Genomic DNA, 25611 nt, shown 5'->3' with positions numbered 1-25611 from the left:
CCATAACAGATCAAGTATGGGTCATTTTAATAGAAATTTTTTTTTTATCATAAACAATTCATTCAAGTTTTAGCTGAACTGGTTTTCCTACTCATACTGTTTTTCCTACTCATAAAAGAAATTATATTGGTAATTTTAAGAGCGAGCAGCAAAAAATTGAAACAATCCATCTTTGTACTACGTGCAGCTTCATAGGGGTCTAATTCAGTTAGAGGCCTCTGGCTGCTGCTATAATATAAATGACTAATAAATAATAACACTGGCAAAAGACACTTTCATAATAAGTGTTTAATGTGTTTTTATGCAAATATGAAAAAAGGGAACTAGAAGTAAAGGCACATTTAAATAGTTATGTGGCAAATTAGATCATTTAATTTGATCATTTGATGGCAATCTAAAATCAATCCATGCAGCCACCCCTGAAGCAGTTGAATGATTATCAAATTTTAGATGAATGTTTTAATGCTAAAATGTCATACGAAAGAGAGAGAATAGTTATGTGAAACAGGTATATGAAAAGCAAGTTTTTAGGATGATGAAAATGAAAAAAGAATTAAAATGTAGATGCCACAAGTCTGGTTCCTACTTTTAAATGCGGGTACTTAAATATGTAGTCTGATTTTCAAAAGTTCTGAGTACCCAGGAACTACTGATGATTATGCTGAAGCTACTTGGATTAGAATTTAGAATTTCTTAACTCCATCAGGCCAATTGAGGACAGTGATTCTCAACCTTTTTGTATTCAAGGCATCCCTCACTAGACTCAAGACACCCCCTCCTTAAGTTTTATTAATTAAGTGGCACCCAATTTCAAAAACTAATTCATATATTATGGTGTTTACTTCCTTGCAGAGAGGGGTGGGGCAGCGGACAAGCCTAAGACTGTGCTTATCTGCCTAATGATATCACAAGAACAAAGAGTTGTGACACTTGAGCAGCTGTGGGAGGAATGGATTTTTAACACATTATTAATTAATTATAATTCTTTGCTTTCATGGCTGCTAGCACCATTTAACTTCGATAACTAATTAACAGAGTTCCTTTTTTCCAAAAGATTGACGTATCAATAAGCATGCTCTTATGCCCCTTCTATAAAGGTACCAATGCTAATGATAAACATTCACCCAACAAGACCTGCAGGAAAAAAGAGGGGGAGGGGGAAAGGAGACTGAGGCCTCTGCCAGATGTGCAGGTAAAGGTATGATAGGATCTGATGCATGATTGTAACAGAGGGCCTGGGGAGAAAGAGCCCAGGCACAGCCCTGTAGGGAAGGTAGGGTACAGGTGCAGCTGGGTTGCCATGACAAATAGGTAATGAGATTAATTAGGAGGCACCTGCAAGCAACCCAGGAGGATCACCTGATTGGAAGAGAGAATGGTCAGAAAGATACAAGGCAGCCCCAGAGGCTTGCTAGGCAGTCTGCCCATGGAAATACTCTGAAGAGGTGCCTGTGACAGAGACAGGCTGTAAGTGGGTTTGGCCAAGAGACAGAAAGAGAAGAAGCTGAGGGCTAGCCACGCAGGATTGGGATAGGAATTTAGCTGTAGCCAGAAAGGCTTGTGTTTTCATTTCAGTTTGGCCTGGTGCCTTGAGGGGGGTCAAGGAGGGTGAGGTGCCCAAGGGGGACTAGATATCAAAGGTGTGGTGGGTGAGTAAAGGTGGTGAGGGCCCTTTGGGTTGGAGCCAGGGCAAGAATTATGTGGCTACTAGCGGGAGTCATGGCCATCCCTAGGACCCAAACCCATCACAGCAATCCATACAATTGCTCTTCCTGCCATGTCACACATGCATGGCAGAAAGCATGATTGTGGGATCAAGCATTAGATCCCATCATGCTTTATTGCCAGTGAAAAGGGAGCTTAGGATCATGATCTCCAGCTCCCTCTGCACCAGCAAGTAGCAAGCTCCCACAGTTGGGAGCCTGCAGCCAAGGGGAGCACATGGTGGGCACCCACCACTGCAAGCCTTATCAGCTGACAGGACTCCCAGACACAGGGACAAACCTGGCCATATGTTTAATTAATAGCATCATAGGAACCAGCCACAAAGTTATTCCACACTTCCTGTGGAATAGCTCCACAGTTTTTCTTGTTTTATGACACCATTAATTGCTTTAACATGTGGCTGGGTTACAATTTCAGATGTGATTAACTGGTCAGTCATGTCTTACATGTAACCTGATGTTAACATGCCATGCTATTTGTAAGTTGAAACCTAGTTAAAACAGAAAAGTTCTCATCATGGTTATTTGGAATACGTTCTAAAGAGAGAATCTAACGCTGACAGTGAATGGCGTTCAGATCTCCTCCCACCTAGCACTGTCTGGATAAATTATGACCTCATATATAGATATTTGCATCATATATAAATTGGAGGGAACTATTTCCTCCTCCATGAGGCCAGATGGCTTTACATCACCAAATTTTCCTTTGTTTATATTTTAGCATCTAGACTTCAGCATTACAATGGAAGTGAGATCCACCAGCAGTTAAAATGTTGATTTCAAGACACATTTCAGTCATATTTCATCAATATAGAAATAGAACAAAAATGTTAAAACTTCCCCCTCTTCTGCAGCTAGATTCATTTCACTCAACAAAGGCTTGAAGAGAAGATTTAAGAGCAATCATTACCTTATTCCATTCGCTTATAATTCTCAATACAATGCAATAATCTCTTCCATGTTTTAAAGGAGCATTATAAAACTTCCCATAATAATGCCTGTCTCCAAGAGTGATTGACATGTTGTCAGCAACATCCTTGGCCAGAAATTCAGCTGCCACATACCCTGCAGCGTCGGTGGCATTGCTAAAGAACGTTGCAGCAGCGAGGGAATTACAAACAAATTGGCTTTGCAAGTCTGAGGGAAGTACAATCACTTGGTAAAAACTAGAATGAAACAGAAAAACAAATATCAGTGCTCATTTCAATGAACCATGCACTAGAGCATCATATTTGCAAGCACTCTTTTATATCTTTTGCCCTTCTAACAGTTATTCAGTCATAAACATTCAGTGTAAACTCTTTATGTGTGTGGCTGTAGTATTTCCCTTTGTGCATGTGCTACCAAACTCTTTTAAAACACAGCACAGGCAGGCACAAACCTGATTTTCCAAATTGCACAAATAAATTGAACATGATTGTGCAAGACCAAACTGGGTGTGTCTACACGTGCGCTTTAATGAGCAGAAGCTTATTTTACTGTGCATTAAAGCGCCACATAAAAAAAAACACACAATTATGCTAATGCACAATAGAATAGGCTACTGTTCATTCATTACTGCATATTAAGGCAACCTAATGTGCACTTCTTTAGTACCTCACACTGGATTTACTAAATGTAATGAGCATTAGAAAAGGTGCCTTAATGCATGTGTAGCTGTGCCCACTGGAACCTTTCATAAGAAAGTGGCCAACTATGAGTTACTGAATATCATCCTTTTGCTGAACTCATCTAAAGTACAACTTTCAGCTCCAATCTGGACACAAAGAGGATGACATGATCAGCCTATAAAAAACAATTTTAATTTGATTTCTGAGAGATAAACTGTTCTCTAGATCAAGAAAGTGTTGACAGTTCCCACCTATGACACTTTAGTAAGAAACCACTCCCTGACTTCTTTAAACAACATTTCAGGTATGTCACAGTACTCTGTACCTCAGCTTTCCCCCAGTATAGTTGTCAACCTTTTCTAAACTCAAGGCACCCCCCATCAGACTCAAGGCACCCCTCCAAAACTTTTGCGAATTGTGCAATATCCCATTTAAAAAGCGTACTTATTTATTCCAGTTCATATATTTCATATGTTTCATAGACATGAGGGCTGGAAGGGACCTTGCAAGATCATCAGGTCCAGCCCACTGCCCAAGGAGCAAGAAGGCAGCTAGGGTCAAAGGATCCCAGCAAGATAAGCATCCAAATGTTTCTTAAAAGAGTCCAGAGTAGCTGCCTGCACCATCTCTGGAGGCAGTCTGTTCCAGGCCTTGGGGGATTGGGCAGTAAAGAAGTTTTTCCTTATGTCCAGCCTAAAACGGTCTTGGAGGAGTTTGTGACCGTTGGACCTTGTCATCCCTTGGGGTGCTCTGCAGGTGGTCCCCCAGGTCCTGATGCGTACCCCTTAAGTACTTATAGGCTGCCCCAAGTCACCCCTGAGCCTTCACTTCTCCAGGCTGAAGAGTCCCATGGCTCGCAGTCTCTCCTCATAGGGCCTGTTCTCCTGCCCTCTGATCATGCACATGGAGTTCTTACCTCCTTGCAAAGAAGCTGGGCAGTGGGGGCAGAGGACCAGCTAGGCAGGGATGAACTTGTGCCTGCACTTGCCTGTTTATCTCCCCACACCTCAGGGCACCCTTGAAACGTTCTTACGGCAACCCCAGGGTGCCCCAGAACCCTGTTTGAGAATCACTGCTCTAGATGATTTTTTGCTAGATGTATTGGATGATGCACACAAGAAAGTTAGAGTTGAACTGCTCTCACAAAATGCCAGTGTAAATTTGGTGTACCTCCACTGAAATTCAGAGCAACTCAGAACATAAATTTGGTCTGCAAAACAGAGAGAAGCCTGAAGTCAAAACCCCCAAAAAGGAACACTCCAAAAAAACCCTATGATTAAGCTGGGTTTCCAAGCTTGCTGGTTTGGTTCCATCTCTAATAAAACTGTCTAACCCAGTGGAGCACAACATTTAAGAGCAGCAGTCGGCAACCTTTTAAGGATGCAGACTGAACTGACCCAGTTCGGGTCAGAGGAAGGCAAGCTGGCAGGTGGGTGCTACAACCTAGCCACCACCACCACTTTTCCCAGTGACAGCATGGGGAGAGCACCTGCAGCAGGGGGAAGCCATTGTCAAAGCCCCCTGCCGCTACATGCTGCCAAAACCCCATATCAAATGGGAGGGAAGGGGAGAGGGAGGAGGAAGAGAGCTTACCTCTGGCTGCAGAGCGGATCAGTGGCACAGCACAAGGGAGGGACAAGGGTATGCTGAACCAAGGTGCTTACCATTGATCCTCTATGCTGCAGGCCAGATCTGATCATTTCAGGGGTCGAATCTAGCCCCGTAGACCTCTGGTTGAGCACCACTGTTCCAACCAGATACAGTCTAAAATAAAAATCAGCCATATAAGTGACCTAGCTAAACAGAGTCAGGAGCATAGGGAAAAAAACCAACCTGATAGGCCCATTTCTATCATCTACTTTCCATAGTCTGAGCAACGGTGCAGGGCTTTGCAGAGTCACGAGTTTTACTTCTGGGAAGAGAGGATCTGAAAAGTAAACCAGGGTCAGTCCTTCAGAAAAGCTTCTGGAAGTAATGCAAAACTGAAGGCACAAGACTGTTTTTCTGAAGATTAGAATTATACAGGGTCTTCATAAAGTCCTTGTGCACAACATAAGTTATTAAAGTTTAAAGTTCACAAGGACTTTATGAAGACCCTGTACGTTAAACATGCTGGCGATGCAAGGAGCTTGAGCAACAAATTGGGGGATCTTGAACTACTGGCACTGGTAGGGCTTAATGGGAGCATGGTGGCACAACCACATGGAGTGGCACACAGGTACTGAAGCATATGCTCTGCCCAGGAATGAAGGAAATGAAAGTAAAGTTGGTGGGATAACACAAAGGTCATTCACATAGATGACTGTCTAAGACTATATCAGGTGGGCAATTACCAATGATCCCCTATGCTGCAGGGGGAGATGAAACATTTAAGGTAGTATTTCTCAAGTTAGGGTGTGTAATAAACTTCTTCAGGGTATATGAGATGAAGTCTTGGGAAAGAAGAAAGAAAAAGGTAAATATAAATGGAGGAAAAGGAGGACAAAGCAAAAATGAAGAACAACTTTATTGTATTCCTTAGGCTGTAGAAGTGATCACCATGTAGCTGGAGGGATATGAAGATTTTTTTTATTGGTTCCTTCTACTCTTATTTTCCTGTGAATACAAATACCTTAAAGTTTACAGATAATATTTTTAGTGGTCAAATGTGGGAGAAGATTTTACTTTGATTTAAGCTGAGCATCAGCAGACTCAGCCTGAGCAAATAAATATTGAAACACAAACCCAATTTCTTATATACCTTGCATCCCTGGGTAAAAATCATAATAATTTGAGCTTACCATGAGAGATTTACAACACTTGCCTAAACTATCAAGAGCCTCCTGAATTCCTAAATTTCCCTGGTAGACAGATAAGTGAGAAAATAAATTCTTCAGGTTAGCTTTCTTTTGTTCCTATCTCTCATCCTCTCCAGCATCCAATCCAGCCAAATAGAAATTTTAATTTAATTCCCAGAAACAGCCTGAAAAAGGCTCCACTATTTTTTTTTAATTCTAGCCAAAGTGAGCAAGACTTATGCTATCTACTCCATATAAGCTCTGCTTTCTATTTCAGTCAGGAAGTGCAAGTAGGGGGAGAGGAAAGAGCTTTGGAATGATTAGAAATGGCATATTTTATTTTCCAAAACAGGATTAAAAATGCAAAATATGAATGCAAACATTGGCTGCCATGCACAGGGCTATGAAGTAGATTGAAGAGAGGCAAATGTGCAAACTACAAGTACCTTTAAAATTTGGGATCTTTAGTACTTTAGGTTACTGGTGGAAAGAAAAGGAGAGGGGAGAAGAGGGAAAAAATTAGTTTCATTTTCAGTCCAGGAAACAGGAAGGCCTTGTGAAGTTCTTTCATGTATAGTATTTGGCAACCAGGACTTTCTTGAAAACACACCTTGCCAGAGGGTAAATCCCTGCTAAAAATAAATCAACAATCAGGCTTGCAGAACATCAAGATTTAAAAACCCACATGGGAAAAAAAAACATTTCTGACCACCACCACAAAAAAGGGGGAAAAAATGCCAGTGAGCACATCTACATGAGACACTAAAAGTGCAGTAGACTAATTCTACTGTGCATTAGCACACTAAACTTAAGTGCTGTAATTACAGCACCCTAATGCATGTGTAGACATGCCCAGTGACTGACAAAAGGCTGCTACTTGCGGGGGGAAACGACTGACCAAGGGTGAAAAGGAGCCCCAAGCCCAACTCTTTGCCATTAATTTCTAGCCCTCTTTGTCTATAGGAAAACTGCACTAAAAGCATTCCAGCAGGACTGACTTGCAGCAGTACCCTTCAAACTTCCACACGGCAAGCAAATGAAAATGGCAAGCATCAACTGTGCACCATTTGAGATAGCCCCTCAGAATCAGTGCTAGGTAGCCAGTAAGCTGGCATTTCATCTTGAGGTTCATTTACATTATTAGAATATATGTGGAGTTTGGGAGTTCTCCGCTTTCCCCTGCAGTGTTCTCTGTTGATGATGCCGCTTTAAAAATAGGCAGGGTAGAGACGCACCTTATAAACTAACTGAATCAGAGAGGCATAAGTTTTCGTAAGAGCTTATTTCATCAGCATCTAATGAAGTGAACTCTTGCTCAAAAAAGTTTCTCTGATTCAGTTCGTCTATATGGTAAATCTCTACCCTGCCCTGAGTTAAGACAAACACAGCTAACTACCTCTCTGCTTTAAAAATAGGAATAGAACTGAGCTGCATTTTAGTTCCAAATGATTAGCTTTCCCCAAGTTCAAGGAAATCACATAAAGCATTCTAGTTCAGGCCCAGTTTTAACTGAAAGCAATTCTCTGTTAAAATAAAGCAATTAGTATGATTTAAGTTTCTTGCTAACACGATGTTTCCAGGATTTTACGGGTATTTGGTGGGGAGTAGAGACGGGGTCAAATAACAATCTTTAATTGAATTTTCACATTTAAAAAAGAAACAGAAATAGCTCCTCCAATGGAGAAAGCATAGGTTATAAAGAGGCAGAGGTACAGATTAACTGGCACAGGTTGTCATTATTATTATTTGAATTACCATATGAGGAAATGCTATAATACATATTACAATACATGTGCTGTGCTGAAGGATAAAAGAGGTTTTTTAATATGGAGAACACCACTATTGAAGTGCCTTTTAAGCAGATGTGGGGAAGTTTAGGACCCATTTCAAAATACAATTTTACTTTTAATGCAAAAATTATATGTACTTTAAAAAATGCATATATTTTTTCTTTTTTACATGATGCTGTTTTTCTTCTCACATTTCACTCAGTATCAGTGGAAACTAGCTTGGGTGGTTTAGCTTAAGAATAATAATGAACATTAGTACTAATAATATTTACTACTAATAATAGTAATAATAGTAGCTACAGTAATAATAGTAATAATAATAATAATAATTACCAGCACCACTGCCACTCATAGTACAGCAAGGTCTACTCTAAAACACAAGACTCCATGTTTGTACTGCCTACCATAGACAGCTCCAAAGAGCTCACTATTTCTTTATAAACAAAGAGTCAACAAGTGAATACTGAGAGGTAGATGGGGGAACACAACTGAATAATGAGAAAATACTGGTTAGTATGAACAGCAGCAATTATAGCACCCAAAGTGACTAACCCTTGTCAAGTCTGTCAAGGAAAAGCTGAGCTTTAGGCAGAGATTTGAAGGAGATGAACAAGATGGCTTTGCACATGTTTACTAGGAGCTTATCCTCATGGGTGATGATCAGCTGACTGTGGAGAAAAACCTGATGGGATATAGCTGCATATGGGAAAAATTTTTAAATGGACAATCTAGATTGGCCCTGTTTGCCAAAACGCAGGGTTCAGCGTCACAAAATCACATATAAAATAGTAGGGAGGCTGGACATAGGCTTGTAAAGAGCCTTAGAAAGAGAAGACAAGTAGTCCGTGTTTCATGTAGAAGAGGAAATGTAGTTGGGGAGACCTGAAAAGAGAAGGAAATGGAGTCAAAGTAATGAGTCTGGAAAATGATCCTTGCAGCAGAATTTGTTGAATGCATGACTGCGCTCGGGCAAGATGGAATGTGGCAATGTCAGAGAGGAGGCAGCTGAAGCCACTGACACTTAAGAGGATGACAGCCCATATGAGAATTTGGGGTGTGTGGAGGGAAAGGACAGATCATGTCTTAAGAAATGTTAGGCAGGAAAAAGAAGCCAGACAGAGACAGGAACCAGATGGGAGGCTTTAGAGAAAGAGCCTAGTCAAAGATCATGCCAAGGTTACAAACATGAGCAAAAAGAATGACACCCGGTGTCCATAAACACTAGGTGGAAATATTTAGAGCTCTGTTTTGACCATGTTGAGATGAAGCTGAAGGTTGGACATGCATGAGAAGATGTCAGGAAAACAAGCCAAGATTTTAATTTGGACAGAAGGAGGCTGGTCAGGGATGGAAAGGTAAATCTGCACATTGTCGGGATAAAGATGATAGATGAATTAATATTTGTGAATGGAACTGGCCAAAGCCAGGGTGCATAGGAGAAGAGATAAGAGCCAAGAGCAGAAGCCCATAGGACCTCCCAGAAAAGGTTCCAGATAGATTAAATTTACATATGGAGGGCAGATTTCTATTTTTTCTAGTTTAACAAGCTGCCTCTCAGAAACAAAGATGCTGTGTTAGTTTAAGGCACTTACTGTACAAATAGTTGCATGTGTACTAAAATTATACTCACAGGAGTAGCCTCAAAGCCTCACAGGAGTAGTCTCAAAGGGTACACAAAAGTTTACAGAATTGAAAGGTAATCTCCTCCCATAAATATATTAATTTTCAGTTTCATAATCAATCCTCCTTTCAGCTTAAACAAAATAGAAAATCCTCTCTACAGTTCTTGTTCTCTGTTAGGATAAATGGTTACTGATTTCCCTTCTAGGATGTATGATCCTAGCACAAAGCTGGCAAACTCCCAAGGGTCAGAGCACCTGCCATTGTCTTCAGCAGGCCATGCCATCCACTAGCACTATAAAGAGCCATAGCAATCCTGTGTGTAATCCCCTGTAATGATAATCACCTATAAACTCTTCCTTCCTCAGCAGATGGTGGGATTTTGTCTTCTTCCAAACATGAAAGAGCCCACAGCCATGAAAGGAGCTGAAGGTGTAAAAATAAAGTCTATTCCAATTTGCAATGGTTAATTATCTTCTCTCCTGCAGTACTAAAATACCCCTCAATCAAATATGGGATACAAGGCACAACAAAGATCACAAATGAGGAGCACTAGAAAATTCTTCATAAAGGAAACAGCGCTTTCCACTCTCAGTTTTAAGATTCTTCATTTGTAATATAATTTTTAATAAGAGTGAGGAGACAGGAGACATGAAATGTATGGCACAGAAGGAGCTACTGGATTAAAACAAGGAAAGTTTTAATAATGAAAAGGCTCTCTTATCAAGTCAGTGTTCTTGAAATCTGCTGAAAAAGAATTTTCTCCTGCCTCCAAACCAGAAAGTATGAGGAACTTTTAAAAATACTGAACAGTTCAATTTCTGTGAGCTACCAGGTAAGAACAAATTTAGAATGAATTCAAAATCAAAAAGCAAAGATGGATAGAAGGGAGTGAGCTTGAGACTATGCAGAGTTGTGAGGAAAAAGAGCGGGGGTGAATCATTAAGCAGTTTACCTAGAGAGGAAGAAACACAGAAGCTTGATATTGACTATGAAATGTAAAGAGCCACTGGCAGAACGAAAAGAAGAAAAGAAAATAATGCAAGGTTCTCCTCTGAGAGCAATACAAATAAAATGAAAAGAAGGTGCTAAGTATAAAAAACAGTTCTCTTTGGGACTGAATGGCTACTGAGAGAAATCTACCCAATTACTGTAACTGGCATAGAAAAACATTGGAAGCAAGCAGCAACAAGGAGAGTGCAAGGCAGGAACAGTACCATGACTCAAGGTCATTTTCAATTTTCTTTTTGAAGAAAAGGAGGAGGAGGAAATTATGTACATTAGGCTCTGTAACTACTTCCCATTCATTTGTGGCATGAAAATGTAACCCTTCCATTTTTAGTAATTCAAGTATAATTGGTCCATTTCCCCAAGGCCAGAAATCCTCCTGCCTAGCAAGCATGGTGTCCCAGCATTTGGGAGCCAGCTGCAAAATGATTACGTCCTACTGAGGATTAGCTGATGCCCTAAATGAATCAAAATTTCATTTTAAATTTATGCTGAATATTTATTCTGAAAAATTATTTACTCATTTTCTTCCCTAAAACAAAGGCTACAGATGGACAAAAATCTAAGCACTACTTTTGGGCAAGTCACAAGCCAGGGATGCTTTGTTTCTTCCTTATGGCAAAAACACTCTAATAGGTATGCTACAATGTCCTTCCATTCTGTCTGCCTGTTCCTCTTTAACAGGTACAACAGTATGTAAAAACCCAACTGTTGGAAAACAACACACTGGAGAAAAGAGGCTGACCTGGTATGATGAGTGTATGCCTCCACAGTGAGAAACCCTGCTGGAAGTTCTGATTTTTTTCAGGTCTCATAACCTTGACAGTGCTCCATAAAAACCTTGCATGGGCTGCTATCTAGGCCTGTGCAAAGCGGCAAGTATTCACTTCAAATTAAGATTTGGCCAATTCAGAGGGGCAGTGATTTGATTTGGTGATTCAAATTACTGTCCTGATTTGATTCAGCTGATTTGGATCAAAAAATCTGGCACCAATTTGGCCATAGACTAAACAGGCAGCAGTCCTCACCACACTAGACACCACTGCCTCCAGCTTGTAAGTCTGTTGTAGTGGACAGAGTGGGGAGGGAAGGGGAGTGGGCGGGACACACAGATCAACACCCCCACAGTGAGGGAGGATTGGGGCTGGGGCATAGGCAGCGGAAGGGGGATGCTAAAAGGGCTCAGCCCCTCCCAAACACTAGGTGAGCCTGGCCGCAGGCTGCTGCAGTAGGGGGGACGGGTACGCTGGGATCACAGCCAGCCCATCTCAGCATGTCAGTAAGTTTTTTTTGACTGCCTGGGCTTGGGGGAGGCAGACTGAGACCCCCACACAGTGCAGGAGGGAGCAGAGTAGGGGCAAGGGTGAATCATTCACCCCTGTCCCCACCCCGTTCCCTGCTGCACTGTGGGGACTGCCCCACAACCTGGCCTGGCTGGGGCCCCAGCCAGGCCAGGTTGTGGGGCAATGGGGGCCTTGCAGCTCATCTAGGGGCATGGGTGAGCAGCTTTCCACACAGTGCACATGGTGGGGGAGCCGGGGAAGGGGGGCACATTTGTTCCCCTCCTCCTGGCTCCCCCGCACCATGCCCCTGGATGAGCTGCTGGGCTCCGATTGCCCCATGACTTGGCCCAGCCGGGGCCCCATTCATGGTGAATGGGGCCTTGGCTGGGTCGTGGGACAATTGAAGCCTATGGTTCCTCCAGAGCCAATGGGGGGAACCAAGGGGGGGGGGGCGGTGGCCCCCGATCTTTGCACAGGGCAATGGCAGGCTGCACCTGCACTCTGTCTGCTCCCCGCCTCCGTGCCTTGCTGTAGCCTTTGAAAGCAGTGCCATGTGCCTCGTTGCCTAGCCCGCTCAGTGGTGGGATGCACATGATGCTGTGCCACTTTCAAAGCCTGCAGTGAGGAGCAGAGGTGGGGAGCAGGCAGAGCGTAACTGTAGCCTGCCTTTGCCTTCTGCAAAGATCAACTCCCTGGTGCCGTGGCTCTGGAGGAGCCAGCAGACTTTTCTCGGGGTGGGGTGGTGTGGGTGTCCCAGGAGCTCTGTCCCCTCTGGCTTGGCGACGCAGCTGAGGCTGGTCCTGCTTCAGCTCCGGGCCCCTCCCAGTGGTGCAGGACTGGGGCCAGGCTGGGGCTGGTGTGGAGTGGAAGCCAGGGCGGGTCCGGGGCTCAGGGCGGTGGACATAAGTGCTGGGCAATGACCCCTGGAGCAGGGGAAGGCACGGCCACACGGGTGCCGCATGCTCTGGCCCCGATCCCAGCCCAAACCTCACTTCTTCCCCCATTCCCCTGCCCCTTCCCCTGCTGACTTTCGGGTGGGGGGGGCTATGCGCACACGTGCACAGCCCCCTCCAATTTTTTTTCCTCCCTCTGCCTATGGGCTGGGACAAGCTGCCCAGCCGGGGCGGGAGGGCACAGGACTTGGAGAGTGGGGCTCCTGCCACTGCACATTACCAATCTAGGAGGGCATGGGAGTGGGCATGTGCCTCCAGATCTATGCGAAGCAGGCTGGGTCAAGCTGCACTCTGGGAGGCTAGCTCCAGCCGCCCACTGTCAGGCAGCTCGCAGCATGGCAGGTGGAGCTAGGGCTGCACACTAGGTGGCTAGACTCAGATGCAGCCTAGAGTGCAGCCCGAGCTCCAACCACCCAGCAGAGTGGAGCAGGGGTTATGGGGAGGACTGCAGCCACCCTAAAATTCTCTGGCGCCCCTGCCCCAGGCTCACCCTGATTTGGGTGCACAAGCCCCGCCCCCCCCATGCCCTGCCACTGCTCGCCCAGCTGGGACAAAGCTGCGGCTTGTCCAGAAGGCATGGGGAGGCTGGGCGAGCGATAGGAGGGCATAGCCCCTGCTCGCAGTGCCTCCTACCGCCCATCTGGAGCGCAGCCCGGCCAAGCCCGCCCCATGAAAATCCGGGGGCGCACACCCACTCCTGTGCCCTCCTGGATAGCAGCATGCAGTGGCGGGAGCCTCCCTCCCCAAGTCCCGTGCCCCACTATCCTGGCTGGGCAGCTTGTCCCAGCCCCAGCCCCAATCCCTCCCTTACTGTGGGGGCATTGATCTGTGCCCCACCACCCCTTCTCTTCCTCCTCTGCCCACCACAACAGACTTACCAGCTGAAGGCAGCTGTATCCAGCATGGTGAGGACTGCTGCCTGTTTAGTCTATGACCAAATCTACCCAAATAGATTCAGAGGCTTCTGATTTGATTCAGAACTTTTAATTGGTCTCCTGATTCCATTCAGATTCAGAGATTTGGCTGCTGAATCGGGCTGAATCTCCTCCAAATCAAATTGGCTACTGAAGCTTTGCAGAGCCCTACTGCACTCCTGGTGATATGCCTGTTGCTTACCAAATTCTTCAAATAAATGTTTCATGCAGATGGGTCTGTAACATTACAGCTCAGAAAACATTTTTTAATGTAAAATAAAACAGAGGGCTCTGTTTATTTTGTACAATGGAAGGGCTGGGAGATAATGTGACAGCTGCAGGAAGCTGGGAGTGGAACAAAGAACAAATAAATTTCTCTTCGTGCTTTTTTCCATTCTCTCCCATACAATACGTTGGAACTCCCTTCCTGACTATCTCCATGTCTCTTCCCTTTCTGCCTTTCAAATCTCTTCTCAAACCTGCATATTTTGCATGTCATTCTGCTAAAAATCAAGTTCAGCCACTGCCTCACTTCACCCTTCCTGTACTAGTGTTGTTCCAAGGAATGTAGCGAAACTTGTAAGCTATTGTTCTGAAGTGTTTACCTCTTGCTTGGTGGTTTCTTCAATATTTGCAAAGACTGTTAGCTCTGTAGGTCAGGGAACATGTGGATTCTTTCAATGTCTCTCTAACTGTGGTACATTAGTAATAACAAATGACCTGAAGACAGACATTCAGCCAAGATTTTTAAAAGTGAAAAAAGTGATTTTGGGTGCCCAGCTAGAGACAATGAAGCGAGAAGTGCTGCATATCAGTGCCCTGATAATCAGCCCCAATTAAGGGTGTGTCAACTCAGGCCATGAACAGGCATTACATTTGTGCTGAAAAAAATGCCTCTCTCCCATAAATATATTAATTTATGGCAGCTGTTCCAGCACTCCACTGGCATCACCCTGTCCCATCCAGCACACCCCACATGCTTCCTGTTGGTCACTCAAAGACCCACAGCAGCATCAGGGACTGGATGATACAGCTCTTAGGGTCATATCTTTGACACCCCTGCTGTAATCAGACCACTATGAGGAACTTGGAAAATATCTTTGTCTCCAAGTGTATTCTGTCCTCTCTTTGCTCCTGCCAAAGAGTCAGAATTTTCCTGGTATCTATATTTTAAAATGCACTTCCTAGGCAGCAAGAAATTTAAAATTGACATTTTTCCAACATGAGCTTCTATATTCATCACCATAAAGAGGCATCCTCTCAAAAGAGATTCCTATCACTACTCTCTCCACAGGAAACAAACCTTTATTAGACAGGTTCATGTAATATAAAAATTTCTCAAATAAATAGGTAAGCAACCTCTGGCATGCATGCTGGAGCATGGCACGTGAAAGCATTTTGCTTGGCACATCCACCTAGAGGGAGGGGCCCAGGCTGTGCTGCCACAACAAGAATCAGGCCCCTTGCAGGTCCCCCACCACCTGCCCCTAGCATGCCAACCTCTTACAAGTTGAGGTTGCAGGTGTTTTTGCCACTCTGCCCAAAACGTTGCCAACCTCTGTCCTAGAGTATTTATACAACAAAGACTTTTCTTAAATTCATGTTAAAGACAGCTAAGGAAGTCAGCAATAACATTTTCCTCAGGTTGCACATTCTACAAAATGAAAAAATGTAGTTGGGTTATACATAATTAGCAACTCCAATGGAGAAATAATGGAACTGAATTTATAATCATAATAGACTTGCTCTTTTCTTTGTTTCTCTTTCTTGGTGGCAGACACAAACCCTTCTTGCTGCCAAATGAAGGTCTTGTTACCATCTTTTTATATCTACAGTACAGTAATCGCCCAACCATTTTTCATGATCCAAAGTTCATTTTGGGTTCCCAACACTTGCATACGCATCCTATGTAAACTGGGAAAGCAGAAAGGGCAGTCTAAGTAGAATGCCACTGGGGATATAAAAGAAACAGCATTTCAGTGATCTGTGAAGCACTCAATATTTACTGGCCCCGAGATGACAGACAAGTACAATTATGTGCTCTTCACTGAAATGCTAAAAAGAAACTGCTTGTCAGGCACCCTATGGCAAGGAGAAGAGTAGGCTGCTGATATCCTGGACTTTTTCTGTAGACATGCATTTCATTACAAACCTCATGAATTCCCTCATTAAGGCTAAGTAAAACTAGGGCAGGTTTCCTGACCAACATTTATAAACCTATGCTTTTCTTTCTTTATATAGAACAAGTTTTCATTAGCATTTACATATTTAATTAAGTGACACAGGCTAACACTGAAAATGCTTTCTAACCTGCTTAATTTCTTCCACAGAGGAACTTGATTAAGGTGATATGAGGATCATCTAACCCCTAGGGCCTCTATGTTCCACAGCAATATACAATCAATGGCTGGGATCCTCATGTGCTGTAAACTGAAGTAAATCCACTGAAGTCAATGACATCTTGACTTGCCTATATACAGAAGGGACTGAGTCCAATGCTACAGGAGGTGCCCTCTAGCCATACATCCCTGGGTACAGTAATTTACAACCACTGGGGATCTGATCCCACATTCTGAAATATAAATCTATGACTCAGCTTGACTGAACTTTAGTATATGTGTTGAACAAACTGCAGGGCAAATTTAGGCAGAAAGAATTTAATTTCCCAAGTAGGATTTCAGCCACAGTTCAGAAGTTAAAGGGACTTTGTTCAATGAATTACTTTAAGGATTTCTTTACTGATACTTTATCAGCTAAAATTACTTAGACAGAAAGAATGTTAAAATCTGATATTGTTCTCCATTATTAATGATCTACATTTGCTTTTCTGCTTGGAGCACAAAACAGCCAGTTTCCCTTTCTGGTTGTCATTAATCAGCACACTGTCACACAATATAAGCATTGAGGAGGAATATTTACATCCTTATCAAACACTGTTCCTACTAAATATTTTTTAAAATAATTGATAGAGTTTTGTTAATCTTAAATTGCACATTACTTAACATAATCTAAAGCAACTCAAACACCATTGCTCTTTACTTTGCAAAAAGTAAAATGGAACCTGCACCAAACAGACCCTCAATAAATGACCTATTTTTTATGTCACTCTACAAGATGCTGCTTCTCCTTGGATTGTCCTAGTGCATTTGTTAAATACTAACTCTGCTCAGACTAAACTGCCAGCTTTCAAACTGTTAATACCACTTCAGGGAGCACTTGCTGAAAGTATTTTGCAGAGGTCTTCAGTGTTGATACAGAACTGGTTCAAACTTGTCCAGCTTAATTCTGGCAGGGTGACAAAGCAAAGAGGAAGGCCTGAAGACTTCAGCAGCCTATAGTCTATAGTACCTTTGTGTACCAAGTTCTGTTCTGACATGCATTATTTTTATAGGCTATGTGAGGAGACACACTATTTCTGAATAAAAGTTAGGCAATTTCCTAGCAAAGATTACTAAACAATTCCTGTACATGGATAAAGCAATCTAGAACACTGTGTACCCTAAACACTAACATTTGCACACAAAATATTTTCCCTTTTTACAAAGCTTTAAAAATTTGCATTTACCATTAAAAAAACCCCAAAAACTGCAGTATCCACAATTTGAAAATTGTACCACAAAACTAGCTCGCTATTTCCTGATGGACATCCAGCAGATAAACAGCTTCACCTAGTGGCTGAACACAGTTATAGAAGTGTTCAAACAGCTTGCAAGGTCTCCTCTGCCTCATTTGTCTCATCTGTGGCCAAAACAAAAAGGATTGGCACCAATATCAACACTAATGTCTCACCATTTATCAAACAAAACTAATAATCTCAACACAGAAGGTCTGCAGTAGAGGGACAGAACAAAAATATCCTAGACTGTTTAACTGGAATCAAAATCAGCTCAATGCTCTTATAACAAAATTCTGGAAGAAAAAGATAACATAAAATACATAACCCTTTCTCCTCCTCTCCCAACAGGGCCCTTAGATAAACTACCTTTTAAATTCACAAACTATAAAGCTACTTAACTTGTTATACACATAGACTTTTTTCCTATTGCTTAATAACTCAGCAAAAGCCCAGAAGACTGGGTGAATTGACAAGACTATAAAAAATGGGGCAAGACATATCAATTTTGGGTCTTGTTCTGCATGTCATCCTGGAGCACTGGTTCATCTGACGAGACGGACCGGCAGGAACCTGGCTCCCTACTCATGATCAACTTGGCTGGCCACCAAGTTAATCCGAGTATTGATAAAACTGGTAATGTATACCAGTGCAGATCAGAAACTGGGGTATGAATGTTGGGGGGGTGGGGGAGGGGTGTATTAAGCACTTAATCAATGAATGCAGCCTCTTACCTTATCCTCCCTTATAAGGTCTCGCTCATGATTTGAGCAATTGGCAATTTGTGTAACAAACTGATGTACTTGTGGGACTCCCATTATCAGAATATATGAGTGCTTCACGGTCTTCAGTTAGAAATGCAAAAATCTAGAACTCTTGGTTCACAGATGATACCTTTTATTAGGCCAACTAAGAAACTGCAAAAAAATTATCTTTTTCTGTAAGCTTTTGGGCTCACATACCCTTTATCAGGCTCAGGGAAAATTGATAAAGGGTGTGTGAGCCCAAAAACTTGCAGAAAATGATAGGCTTTTTGCGATTTCTTTGTTGGTCTAATAAAAGTTCTCCCTGAACCAAGAGTTCTAGATTTTCGTATTTCTTTTTGTCTCAGGCCAACATGGCTACAAAATACACCCCTCACAGTCTTCAGTGTAATTCTTCTTCCAACACCCACATCAAGTAAGGAAAGGCTATTTTCACTGTTCTACAGATAGTGTCTTTGGGCACAAACAGAAATGACATCTGTCACCTGATCAGCCCCTTGAAATCACTCTAAAGCAATGCCCAAACAGAAAAGCATGGCTGCAGAACTCTCCAATCATGCAACAAATTAACCTTCATTGTATAAGGGTTCAAATGAAGCTGCTCCTAAGTGGAGTGACTTAATTAATTTTTGTCTGTTCTGGTTGCAGCACAGCAAACTGCAGGTGCTCTCTCTGGATGGGCAGAGGAGAAGGTGGGGGACGGAGGTACTTCTCTGGTTTTCTCAGCCCCACTGGAGTACAGGGACCAGTGGATTGGGACTTCTGCTTCAGTTCCTGCATGACTTGACTGAACTTACACAAGAAGCCTGCATTCAACAATATGCCCCAGCACAAGTCTCCTGAGTCTTAAACAGATGTCCTAATTGTTTGCACATACATCTTCTCTCTAGTTTCTCTGCTGTGCTGTACTTCCATTTTAAATCAAACAGAAGCCAATACCCCTCCTTCTCATGAATGTGCTGACTCAAGAATCATGTGGACTTTTGAATGTGGACTCTTTTCACAGCCCCCACTGGTCAAGTGGCCATACTGCTACTCATCCTGAGCTCTCACACTTCAAGGGTCACTCCATAAAAACATAACTACAGTAGAAGCTCTGCTATCTAGCATCATGGGGAATGGGGAGCGCTGGTTCATCAAATATGCTGGTTATCTGAGAGTTATGTCACAATACAGCACAAGCACAACACAATCACAATGGCGGATGTGTACATTTGAGACTGCTGCTAGCGACATCGCTGGGCAGCATCCTGAAGCTTCCGTAAATGACAGATCTATGAGAAGAGCATGGCAAGATGCTGGATGGCTATCAGAGTATTTCCGGATACATGAAGTAAGATTTGTATTGCCATCTATGACAGATGCTCGTTAATAGAGCATTCCGGGTGGTAAAGTGCCAGATAACACAGCTTTTACTGTACCTTATTTACCCAAATCCAAGATAAGTTTGAATTTAAAATGACCCTCCAATACTTAGATTCCATACATGGAAAAATTATGAATTGTTTATAATTTTCTATGTCTAGAATCTAATTACAGCCCCCGCCCAGTGCCAGTGTGCCCTAGCACCTGCCTCTGCCACAGTACCTGCCCCCCTGACACCTGCTCCCTCAACACTTGCCATAGATGGAGGGGAAAAATATTATTTGGGGGGGCTACATGCATGCATCAGCACAAGAAGTACAGCTCCCATCATACTCTGTGCAGTGTGATGCATGTGCGGTTAGACTCTTCTTCCTCAGCTGCCTGGAGCTGAGCATGCCTGGGGTGCTGGCCTGGATGCACACTGTGTGGCGCCGTGGTGCTGCTGCTGTCACTGGCCACTGCAAAATTAGTTTGGGGGGGCTAAGGCCCCCCCCAAACCTTGGCCTTCTGCCACCCATGCCACTTGCCCCCCTATGCCTGTGCTCCCTGTGCCTGCATCCCCTGGAGCTTACCCCCACCCCCCACCCAGTAAGTGGCAGCAGTGGTAGCAGAAGGGGGAGTCGCAGATGGTGGGGAGACAAACAGGGAAGAAGAGGCTATGGAACAGAGGTGGCAGCACTTGGGTCAGGCAGGGGTGAGGGCAGAGCAGTACAGGACAGAGGCAGCACAGGACAGGCAGGCAACAGCTGTGGCTCCAGCTCTGACCCTGAGTAGGGCCTGGAATTGGAGCTGCAGTAGCTACCTGCCCCTCTCCCCTCCCCCCACAGCCTTGTACTCAAATCCAAGATGAGGGGCCTTTCCCCCCCATGTTTAATGGGGAAAAAGACCTTGTCTTAGATTTGAGTAAACATGGTAAATAAATAGTTGGACCTACCAGTAATTTCAGTTGTCATTGAAACTAGCACAGAAAGAGCCAAAGCTGTGATGGAAATATTCACAGAGTAATTAGTGCCAGGCTGTAAATCCAGACAAATTTCTGGAGCTAGCTTGTACGTGGTGAGGTTAAAGGTCATTTCATGAAAGAATTCCTGCTGATACCAGCGTCGGCCTCGTATGTGAAACTGCAATGGAAAATCACAACAATGTGTATTGACAGACAAATGTATAAAGCACTTCAAACGCCACCATTTTTTTGAAGATTTTTCCATTTGTAGCATGGCAGTAATTCACAGATGTACAACTGCCTCCCAGCTAACGTTTTCCTTTAAGGGGCTTCAAAATTATCCCTGTTTCACCCAGAGTCATTTTTAATATGGTTCTGGCTGCTTTGTAACACTATAGCACCGAGTATTGCCTGCTCTCTCACTTTTTGTAGTGTTTTAAAGTTGTTTAAAGTGCTGTGAACATCACACCTATCCATCCCCGATGAAAATGAACCATTTTGATTCTTCAAATGCATTTATTATACAAAAGCATAAAAAGCAGTTACTTTACCCTTGTTGAAAATACACATATATACATACAAGTATAGAGCCTGAATGTTGTTCAGTATTATCCTAATCAACATATTCTCAAGTTTTATGAAGAAACAAACCATTGTTCATAAACAGCACTGGAATAAAACTAGCTCTGGCACTTAGTTTTTCTTTCCTTGACTTCCCTAACCCTTTTTGCAATACAGAAAAAAATCTTGAAGTTACAACTTTGGGAACGGACAACCGTGCATTTTCATGCTTTAAAAGAGAAGGGGGAGGCTAGCTGTGCATTAGCTGTTACACTGTAACTGTTACATCTACTTAATTCTGTAGCAACACAAATTAGCTAACCCTGCATAACTCTGACCCTATGCGAAGCAGGAGCACAGCTCAAGTCAGAGCAGTTTTGCTATAGTTGTATCACGACATTATAATTCAAATGTAATGATTGTAGCAGCTAAAATTGATTATAATAATCTAGCAGCTAATATTGTTGCGATATGAAAGGACATCAATTGTTGACACCTGTCTATACCCATGACCTGCCAAGAGAGAGAAGTATCTGACTGTGCACCCTCATTTTTTAAATCAGCACATTTAGGTAAATGAATTCCCATGCATGCCAGGTGCTTGATCCTGAAAGGTTCAGTGCTTTCAAATCCTGTTGTGCTCAGAATGCACTGAGAATGCCACGTGCTGCTCAGGATTAGATCATGGATTTGTAGGCCCTGTTGCAGACCTGAGTTTTTGCAGCTGCTTGTGCCTTAAGTGGTCACAATGTTATTAACTCAAAACGAATAATTTTCACAATCAATTTTCAGGCATTTATAGAGAGGAAAAAAATAGATTGCCTGCTCTCTTTGACTCCCAACTGCCATTCTTCAGTTAGGAGCATGCAGTACACTCAAGCCAAGGGCACCCGAGGGCAGGGGTCAACAACCTATGGCCCACAGGCTGGATGCAGTCATAGTTTCATAGTAGCTAGGGTCAGGAGGGACATGAACAGATCATCTAGCCCAACCCCCTGCCACAGGCAGGAATGAATGCTGGGTTCACAAGACCCCAGACAGGTGATCATCCAACCTCCTCTTGAATTTGCCCAAGGTAGGGGTGAGGACCACTTCCCTGGGAAGTTGGTTCCAGATTTTGGCCACCCTAACTGTAAAATATTGCCTTCTGATCTCTAACCTAAACCTATTCTCCATCAGCTTATTACCATTGTTCCTCATCACCCCAGGTGGTGCTGGGGAGAAAAGGGCTCTGCCTATTTGGTGTTGATCTCCCCTGATGAGTTTGTAGGCAGCCACCAGGTCCCCCTTCAGCCTCCTCTTGCTGAAGCTGAACAGGTTCAGTCCTCAGAGCCTTTTAATTTGGGTTGTGGACATGAGACTTCAACAGTAGTTATTCCCAATGCCAGCATGGAGAAAAGCTGCAGCAGCAGAGACATGTTAAAGTGGCAGCACCAGGCACTTTCCCCATGATGGTGCAGGGAAAAGCAGCAGTGGTGGTGGGTGTTTTCTTCAACCACTGTGGAGAAAAGTGCTACCAGCAGCTGGGTCCTAGCACCCTTCCACCCTCTGATCTGAACTGGGCTAATCAGACCTCACGGCCTTAAAATGTAGCTGACCGCTACTCAAGGGCATGCAGATTAGAGAAAAAAAAAAGCCAATTTAGGACTCAGTACAGATGAACTATCCAGAGATTTCATATCAAGGAGGGCTCATTCAAGGGATGGGGCAAGGTAACTGGCATGTCTGACTGAAGAAGAAGGCAAGTGCTAGTATAGGATGGAGTCTGAGGCCAGTGCAGGGAAGACAATGAGGAATAGAAAAGAAGGAAAGAAGATTAAAAAATAAGCAAGAAAGAGACAGAAGCAAGAAACATCACAAAAAGCACAGGAGTGTGTATTTGAATTTGTAAAATGTCATGCATGCTAGTTCCCCCATTACTATGATCTCTGTTACCAGGTTAACAGCGTGGGGAACTCCAATAGCAGCAATGTACAAAGTATGAGTGACTGGTGCCTCCTGAATTTGGGGGGGGCACCTGTGGAAGCCGCCGACCCTGTCGGGGGGGCACCAGGCCTACCGACAGCATCAGTGTCGGCCACCGGGGGAGGGGGGTACCAGCCCCATCAGGGGGGGCACATGCACTCCTGTGCACCCCCTACCAGTCGCCTATGGCACAAAGAATCTTGGCATTGTTGATACTAGATTAATTTTTTCTTCTTATTGCAACACAGAATCAAACACTTAAATTATGTATTACTTACTAAATATCTCTCTTCTATATCAGTTCTCTTTATGTTTCGCCTCCATTTCAAGCAGGTGTCATTAAAAATCAGCATATCACTGAAGACTTCCTTTACTGCAGGCATAGTAAAAAAGGAGCAAAAAGGCATAACTAAAAATGTTAGTAAAAGCTCTCCTGTAATATTATTGATCATGATTGACTGAAGATGGAAAACTCCAGTTTTTTAAGGTTTAAAGTTATCAGAAGATGGAACCTCACTTTTTTTAGAGTGCCCAAGTACTTAAAAATTTGTATAAATGTTTTTTTCCAGGGAATGATGGCATGATAAAGTTCAAGCATTCTATTAAAGAGAATCCTTGCAAATTAAATGTGTTTGTCAAAGGTCTAGGAAAACGATTGAATTTTAGAAGTGTGAGTTGTCGCTCTTCTTTTAAAGGTATAATAAAACCACAAGTCAGATATTTCAGTTCCAAAACTGGCTCTAGGCCAAACAGGTATGAAAAAGAGGTGGTCAGACCAGAGTAAGGGAAAGATGGACACTTAGCTTCTTGTCAAATTGCACTGGAAATGACCAAGAAGCCATATTTTGATGGCATTTCTCAAACAGGCCTCCTGAGAGCAGAAGCTATATGTATGTCACCACAGGGCTACAGTTCTCATTTGGCATCAATGTACAGGCTGATGATGCTACTATTCCACCATAGCAATTCAGTAAGTGTTGAAAGATACTGCTGCTTTCAACCCAGCCTGCCTCCTTGCACCACCCAAGAAGGTGAAAATGTTATGGGACTGATTTTCAAGATTGCTCAATAGCTATGGGTAGGGTGGTATTTTCAAAACTGCTCAGTACCTAGCAATTCCATTATTCTCAGGTCCTGAAAATCTGACCCATTTGGTGCCTAAGTAAGACTTACTGGGGGATAAATTCTTTAGAAAATATGCCTCCACTCCATTAAGCCTGATCTACAGTATTTACTCAAATACAAGACAAGGTTTTCCCCCACAATTAACATGGGGCGGGGGGGAAGCCCCTCATTTTATAATCACATACAAGGAAATCTAACTAAACACATTGTCTATCATTAAACTGCTGCCAAAAGCAGTATGTGCCCAGCAGTGGAAACCAACTATGAAGTTGATTAAATGCAGCCAACACTGAGCAACACTGATAATTTCAAGGTTAATGTTTTTAAATTTGCTCCTCACTTCCATGTGCTCAGGGACAGCAAAGTCTGACAGTAAGGAGTAGGGGAAGGGGAAAATGTTAGGGGGAAGCAGAGAGCAAAGGGGTACCTGACCCCCCAGATTTATTTTCCCTGCTGTAGCAGCGGATGGGAGATAAATTATAGACAAACCTCCAATAATTAGATTCTATACATGGAAAATTATAACAAATCTATAAGTTTTCCACATATAGAATCTAATTATTGTGGGGGTCATCTTATAATTAGAGTCATCTTCTATTTGAGTAAATATGGTAAATCTATCCCACTAAATAGGAGTTAGAAAGGAGATATTTCTCGAACTACTTGTATTTTTAAAAGGCTTGTCCTTGCAATGAACAAATAAATAATTGAAACATGGGTGACTGGTGCCTCCTGAGCCTGGGGAGGCACCAGTGGCTGATCGACGACTCGGGGGGAGGGAGACCTCCAATGGCCAAATGCCGATCCCAGAAGTGCTGGCAGCAAAACCGGAAATGCCACTGGCGCTTCTCTCGGTGCCCCCACTCTCCAGCCAGCGCCAGTCTCAGGGGGGCACTGGCCAATGTTTCCCTCAGTGCCCCACACCCTGGCCAGTGAGGGCCAATCTCATGGGGGGCACGTACCCCCTCTTCACTTCACCTATGGATTGAACATCCAGTGTTTCAGATTTTGATGACCAAAAACATGATGCATGAGACCATTTTTGTTTATAAACCAAAGGCTATTTTTCTAGCAAAGGAATTGTACCATTCTTACACATAGCCTTCCTTAATACGGCACCTCAAAACCACATCTAACATGGAGTAACCATGTATCAATATGGTATTCAAAGGGAGACTTTTTATTGTAGAATACACTATATTTCTTTTTAGTACCAGACTGAAGATCACCTAGGCTCCTGCAACTTTAAGAGAACTATTTGCTTCACAAGGGAAAGGAATCCAAATCCTAATAGCTGCCTTAGCATACTTGGTTATGATCATCAGCCACTGCAAAACAAGAATGAAAAATGATGTAATGTTTCATTTCTTAAAGATGTGAGGTACGAGAACAATGACTGCTTTTATACTGAATTAACTGCATTTGAACCAAGTTTCTTAAAATTAGACAACAATATACATGTCTACATACAACATTGTACTGACCCTTACTAGAAAAATTCTTATCATTCATGCTGTATCAGCAGTGGTTTCTCTCAACTTTTACCCTGCAGGTTGGTTATGTGTCACAAAGAACAATCTTCTGTTTCTGGAGTGA

The 25611-nt window shown here is 43.1% G+C and overlaps 1 protein-coding gene across 1 annotated transcript in view; it reads right to left on the bottom strand.

Annotated features, from left to right (window-relative positions):
* Window positions 1-25611, bottom strand: part of SUSD1 (sushi domain containing 1) — a 100249-nt gene that overhangs the window by 14293 nt on the left and 60345 nt on the right. Inside the window, exons 13-16 of the mRNA XM_019490779.2 lie at window positions 23169-23263; window positions 20356-20542; window positions 5168-5261; window positions 2635-2890 (exon numbers count right to left, since the gene is read on the bottom strand). Coding sequence (XP_019346324.1) covers window positions 2635-2890; window positions 5168-5261; window positions 20356-20542; window positions 23169-23263 — 632 coding nt within the window. The remainder of the gene's footprint in view (window positions 1-2634; window positions 2891-5167; window positions 5262-20355; window positions 20543-23168; window positions 23264-25611) is intronic.

The sequence above is a fragment of the Alligator mississippiensis genome, chromosome 3, assembly GCF_030867095.1.
Source record: "Alligator mississippiensis isolate rAllMis1 chromosome 3, rAllMis1, whole genome shotgun sequence".
Lineage (NCBI taxonomy): Eukaryota > Metazoa > Chordata > Crocodylia > Alligatoridae > Alligator > Alligator mississippiensis.
This window is presented reverse-complemented; position numbering and strand designations above follow the sequence as displayed.